General features: G+C 46.1%; 2 protein-coding genes across 2 annotated transcripts; one reads left to right on the forward strand and one right to left on the reverse strand.

The window, feature by feature from the left end:
- Positions 1-3,406: 3,406 nt before the first annotated feature.
- Positions 3,407-4,607, forward strand: EAE98_000498 (uncharacterized protein; the record flags this gene model as incomplete). The annotated part of the gene is made up of 2 exons (XM_038948116.1): positions 3,407-3,900; positions 3,956-4,607. The coding sequence occupies 2 exons, from the start codon at positions 3,407-3,409 to the stop codon at positions 4,605-4,607; spliced, it is 1,146 nt and encodes a 381-aa protein (XP_038815793.1).
- An 809-nt stretch (positions 4,608-5,416) lies between these two features.
- Positions 5,417-6,223, reverse strand: EAE98_000499 (uncharacterized protein; the record flags this gene model as incomplete). The annotated part of the gene is made up of 1 exon (XM_038948117.1): positions 5,417-6,223. One exon carries the CDS (start codon positions 6,221-6,223, stop codon positions 5,417-5,419), a length of 807 nt encoding a protein of 268 aa, XP_038815794.1.
- Positions 6,224-6,955: the final 732 nt, after the last annotated feature.

Raw genomic sequence — 6,955 nt, forward strand, 5'->3', positions numbered from 1 at the left:
AGTTGCAATGGAACCTTGAAGCTGGAGTGACAAGTTACAATTTCAAATCCATATTGGGACGCTGGCATGCTGGGTGGTGGTACAGAGCACCAGTATATGTAACATGAACAAGAAATGAGGAAGGAACGTTCAACGCACATTGCCGGAAGGTATTGTCAACGTCCATCCGGGATAGAGCAGAGAGCAGCAGAGAGCAGAGAGCAGACCAATGAGACCAATGAGACCATACAATGGCACACTGGATGCATACACCAACTGTAACCACCACACAAGACAGGCGCGAGGGAAGCATCTGTTCGTTCTGTTCTGTTCATCGATAGCAAGTACTGGTCTGGTGTACCTGGTGTTTTTCACGCAGAGACAAATCAAATACCATGTCTATCGATCTATTTCCATCACACGCATATCACATTCGGTCAATCAAAATTAATGCGATGTGATTGAAAAATTTGTTCTTTTTCTTCTTCCTCTGATTTCTTCATTTACCATCATCATCCCTTGAGAAGGAGAGAAATGTGATTAAAATTAGAACATGTTTATCACGACATCTCTATTTTGGAAGCTTCATCCATAATCCATTGCATCAACCGATACATCTTCCTTCCCTCCTTTCAACACAGAGTGAGCACTTTCTTCAAATCCCCCACCAATAGATTGAAAAAGTCAATGCTTTAGAAGTTTCAAAGGGACGTTAACCTTCAGTCGATCGCTGGCTTAACTTATTGCAGTATAGCAGGATGAAGTATCTGAGTCTCTGACCCATTTATGGACCGTGGATTATGGATTATGGATGGTCTTGTCGCAAGGCTCAAACATGATGAGATGTATGAAAAATAACAAAAAAAAAGAGGATCAGGAGGAGATCTCTAACAGTTCTTGTCCCAATTGGCTGGCTAACTTTCGTTTGCAGTCTGCTTGGTGGTTTGTTGGTTTGTTGACTTGCTGACTTGTTGACCTGTATCAATGTCTTCGACGCCATTGGACAAACCTCAAAAAAGATACGGGAACTCAGCATGAATAATTCTAAGCCCTACATTGAATTTGAATAAGAGGCGATCCTCGAACTCTTCTCGGCGCGATTATTCCTGTCAAAATGACTATAGTTAGTGCTATTGTTCTTCTCTGGGATTGCATAGCATACTACACCGCTCAAACAGACATGGGTTTGGACTTTTCTGAGACGAGTTCTTTTCCATAGCCCTGCCCTGTACAGGATACGCCACTCACCGAAGTGCCACGCGACTTGCATCTTTGCATCTTTTGAATACCTATCAAAGCAAGTTAAGCTACGCAGTAGGTACATACTTTTGACTTTGGTTTGGTGGTTCGCAAGATCTACCCCCACAATGATCGGACTACATTTGATTCGGGACGAGGGAGCGATAAACACGATAGCTGCATTACTAAGCTTCCCATCTTGGAAGTTCTACACCGACGGCTAGAGAACTCACGATGAGATCATGCTTTCATGGCATAACATCGGCAGCAAACCGAGCTACGCTTAAATCCACCTATACTTGTGCATGAGGCAATTAACATAACAGTCATGTCCTAATTTGACAGCCGCCTTACTCAGGCTTTGATGGCTGCAGAATACTCCTTTCCTACAACAATGACCATTGTAAATGGAAACAAACGGGCACAGCTACATGTCGACGGATATCTGCAGAATATGTATCCTACCTGAGACACCGCAATCAACAATGACAGCACAGCTATACTATTGTTGTCAAGTGTTGCTAGCATGCTAATGCACGCAATTGGGCGAGGGTGCTTGAGGCGCTATTTTCCAAGGCCGTGCGACAGGAATTATCTGGTACTCTCGTCTGATCTGACAAATTTCTATTTTTTGAGGCTAAGAAGATAGCTCACAAAGCGTGAACTGGGCATTCACCGCCCCCAATCCTCCCGGATGGGATTATCAGGGCTGAAGGCGAACTGCAGAAAGCTTTGAGTGCCCGCCGTGTATGCCATTTGAGAGTTAGTCATTTAAGCTTTGGGCTGTGTTCATGGATACCATGTTTCCGAAAGTTCTGAAAAAGGCTCTACTGACTCAAACCGTCTACACGATTATGGCGCCGTCTCACATGACAACATGAATTTACACCGCCAGATGTTGGTATCCGAAGGTGTGCTAGAGGGAAAGGACTGGTATGTAACTGTGCTCCTTGTGATGGCTACCGACAGAAACAAACGCAGAATAGAACAACGCAATACACTCCTCTTCATTAGGCATCAAGGGTTTGGACTTTGGATGAGGCATAGCCGACCTAAACGGTCGCGTAAGCTTTATTTTCAGCCACCAACGACCCAAATAAAGGGAAATTTATTCTATGTGGCTTGATAGATTTCTTCGGTCTTTTCGGCTTGCTTGCCCCACGGAAGATCGTGGTTCATCGAGGACTTAGAGGCGCTGCAAGCCATGAAGATCATACATTATAATCCTTGAAGCAAAGCTCACCACTACCCTTGCAAACCAGACCGCCAATTCCTTCTTTTCAGACGTCCATCTTGGATCTACAGTGGTTGGCCGATTGAGGCGACGACAAGCAACCCATATCAAATCATGAGCCTTTTCATTATTGTGGCATTCCAAACCTTCATCCCACTATTAAATTTGGTGAAGTGCAGATAATTACAATCAAAGTCAAGTTTGATCACGATTACGCACAGACATGTGTCTAAAACAGCTTTGAGGGGTTGAAGGAGTATAAATCAGTTTCAAGCGCCAGCTCCCAGGTTTCAACTGTTCTTCCATAACTTTAACAATGGAAGCACTAGAATGCAACATTTCTAAAAGCATTACTATGCTCATGTTCATGTTCATGCATGAATTCGTGGCCGGCCTTCCTCCACACTAGCATACCCTGGTTTGGACCCCCCCCACTAAGGACTCTATTTGCATCTCGCATGCTCCCGACCGACTGTCCAACATTCAACCTAGTTATTTCCTGTGGGGATCAGTTCGAACAATGCCCTTGTCTTTAACAAGCTCATTAACAAACTTGACGTATTCTTCCGTTGGCGTTGGCTTCTGCTCTTTTCCATTTTCCATCCAATCTACCGCGATTGGCTGCATCAATGATATATCTTTACCAATCAGGTTTATGGCCATCACATTATAGGCGAGCCACGCATTTCCCTCTACTATGAAGGCCTGAAATAGGATCGTGGTCCTCCCGTTAGAAATAGTCCAAATCGTCTCAAGATAGTTTTTCTCGAACAATCCAAGCTACCACGTCTTACAGAATAATCTAGTCTGTTTCACGCCACTACATACTCACATCTATCAAAGACTTGTATCTCCTTTAGCATTTTATCTTTCGACCGACATACTACTCTTTTTGATTGTACCGCGCCAATTCTCCATAGAATCCTCACATCACCAGTCTTTGTGTCCAATTTGATGATCTACAAATCGAAAATCAACACAGAAACAAACCGTGCACCTCTTTCTCGCAGATCATCCGTCGACCTTGACGGTATCAGGGACTTCACCATCACCGTGGATATCTCCCTCCTCCTCAAGGACCCGGACTCTAATGAGTCCCAGACCACATCACCACCCGACAGAAACCAAACAAGATCTACATCCGTTCAGTCATCAATCACACAACCCGAAATACCAAACTACGCTGCTGCCGTTTCTGCAGCCGGCGGAAAAAGAAGTATGGGTGCCCATCCATCAGAATCTCCTGCTAAGAAGCAAAGTAAATGGTCGGCCGACGAAGATGCTCTAATCATTGATCTAAGAGGCAGTGGGATGAAGTGGGAAGATATCTCTAAGAGGCTACCGGGTCGAAGTGCTATTAGTTGTCGGTTACATTATCAAAACTATCTGGAACGTAGGAGTGAATGGGACGAAGAACGAAAGAACAAACTCGCTAGACTCTATGAAAGGTATTAATCTTTCGAATATCAACCTCATAATAATGTTATTAACATGGCTATCTAGGTTCAAGCAAGAAATGTGGTCAAAAGTGGCTGAAGAAATGGCAGTTCCATGGCGAGCAGCAGAAGCCATGCACTGGCAACTCGGCGAAAACGATATGGCAAGACGTGCTGGTGTCGTTCCCTTCTCTCTCTCAAGCGTAACTCTCGATGCTCCATCTTCTGGTTCGAGAGCTTCGCCTGCGAGAGGTCATTCATATAGTCAATCCACATCTAGCACGATGAATTCAGCATCTGGAGGTTCTCGATACAGTAGACCTGGTACCGCACAAGGAAATCCAAACCCAAGAGGTGTAGGAGCCACTCGTACAATCGCCGCCAGGAGAGAAAGCACACCTAGATCGGTACCACCCACGAGCCCAACAGATGGCCTGGCCTTGGCGGCCATTGGAGGCGGTGGGGGCATGATGATGGGTCAGGGTAGAGGAGGATATCTACCTAGTTTGTCGGAAATGACCACAGGTATGAGTCCGTATAGTACGCCTGCTTATGCGATGTCGATGCCCGCGCATTCGAGTGGCTACTCGAGTGGATATCCGAGTCCTGGCCCTGGACCCCTCCTACCGGCTATTGGCATGTTGGGTCAGAGGAACGATGGGAAGAGAAGGGGGAGTCCGGAGGGTGGGGCACGGGATAGTATTAGGAGGAGACAATGAGGGTCGCCGTGATGCTTGATGAAAGCTTGTTATGTGCAATGATATGATGGATAGATGGATGGATGGAAACGTGTGTAAATGCGATTGGCGTTGAGGAAAAAGTTAATTTCTGTTTCTACACTTGTTTTCTTTTCTTCTAGGGTAAAGTAGGGTATGGACGGGATGGATGGGTAGAGTGAGCATATGGGGATGGACCTTGCATATTGGAATGGCGCGATGTTTTGAAAAAATATCCCTTGGCTTTGGATCAGGGCTTTATGAATTGGAATTTGCATTGAATGGGATTGAATGGGGTTGAGATGGGGTAGCGTAGCACGCATTGCTTGCAGGCACGCATGGTGTTCGAAACTATACCTTCTAGATTGTATTATGATTTTTTGTATCTTAACCCTTTTATATTCTTCTAATTGCTTTTATGATTTGTGTGTCTCCGCATATATGTGTTGATAAATCTTACAGGAATGTGTTTCTAGAGCGTCATTTCTGGATATAGCCTTCAGGTCCAGTGGGTAATAGTACAGTGTTCAAGTTCTCATGATGGATTAATACTAACAGGCTGAACTTTATTTCTCGGCTGCCGCCTCTTGGAAGAAGTGGGTATTGACCTCCAGGTCCCTTTTGTACTACACAGGCGCTTCCTCGACTCGGGTCCTGTCACCTTCTCCATGGCCAGAGCAACGTCGATCATGGTTTTTGCATGTATGTATGCAGTATGACGCGTCAGCGCACATTCGAGAGGAATCAGCATGACGCTTCAGGCAGATCCCGAGTTGCTGCTGATCTCCCGTGGTCATCCCGTGGGAGCAATATCATACTATGGGGTCAGATGCTCGGGGTAAAAGTGAGTCTCCTCGAGAGCAGATAGCCCACCAATTGTCCTTCTCATACCCACTTTCTAGTACCGTGCCGCCTACGCTCTTGATGTCCTCCTCTAGTTCGCCGGCCCGATACAGATGGTAGTAGCGTTGAAAGGTTTTTTCGGAAGCTGGTTGCGTGATACTTCCATCTGGCGCGACTTTTTTGCCGGTACGCATTACCCAAGGGACCATCACATCTTGAGGATTCGTTTCGTCCCAGCCCCGGCGAGAAGAAGATTGTTCGAGGGCCCAGACGTAGATCAGCGCTTTTCCTGAAGGGGAAAGAGTGGCGAGGATGGATTGCACGGCTTCTCGACGACGATCTGGAGTAGATAAATGATGAATGACTGCTATACTTATCGCGAAGTCAAAAGTACCTTCTGGATGAGGTAATGCTAGAGTATCGGCTACGATTGCCGAATGGGGTTGGTGGGAACTAGCTATTTTTGCGAGATTTGTAGAGCGATCGGAACCGACGATGAAGACGTTGGGGTTTACGAGGAGATATTTGCCGTTGCCGCATCCGACGTCGAGGCCTATTGATCCGGGTGCGAGACCTTGGAGAAAGGATTTTACAATAGGCCAGGCTTTGTAGCGGGTGGAGGAGAAGTGGGAGGCGATTTGTTCGTAGACCTCGTGGACGTTGGTTTCTTCGTAGGTTTCGGGGGCGGCGGGGGGTGTGGTTATGGGTGTGGATTCGGGTGCTGAGGCGGGTTTGGGTACCTTGGGGTGGGTTTCTTCTGGTTGTGGAGAAGTCATGATTTCGGGGGTGAGAAGGCTGGTCTCGTGACTAGAGTTGGATTGGAGGGTTGATATAGGGGGAGTAATTTGGTAGGTCCTTGTATTTATAGATTCGGTAGATGAGTGATAGTTTATGCCTTCCCCTGAATCTGCGTTTGTGTTATAGAATCCTTTGCAATGTTTCAATTTCTTAATTGTGCATACGGCCTTGGCAATAGGATGGGTAAAATAGATATCCCCTGTAGGCGAGAAAGGGATACCGAATCTCGTGATCAGATTTTGAAGTGAAGGTTGTGTAATGTGCCGGGTAAATGTTGGTATATGAGGGGCAGAGATTTTTATCAGTCCTCTCTGGGGGTAAGCTCAGTGATGAGTAATGAAAGAGAATCCAGAGGTCAGTTTAAGGTTTTATTGTCTCTGATCAAGCACTGCCCAGGTGTTCTTTGAGACAAGGGCTTTAATGGAAAAATGGATGAATGCGACTGTGCGATATACTTTTTGCAATTTGTAGCAGGGAAGTAAACATCCAATGTGAGATGTCGGATGAGTACGATGGTGGATTAGATTCAGATTAGATAAGCTCGGAGGCTCGATAAGATCATCGCATTGTTGCAATAATTTATCCGGGCTTTCGGGAGGATCGGAGCAGTCGGCCGCTCAATGATATCTCCAGTGGCTCGAGTGGCTCGAGTGGAGTGGCTCGAGTGGAGTGGGTATGCGATGTGGATCACTGGTGGATGATGCTTTTTC

Source organism: Botrytis deweyae (genome assembly GCF_014898535.1).
Source record: "Botrytis deweyae strain B1 chromosome Unknown BDEW_001, whole genome shotgun sequence".
Taxonomy (NCBI): Eukaryota; Fungi; Ascomycota; class Leotiomycetes; order Helotiales; family Sclerotiniaceae; genus Botrytis; species Botrytis deweyae.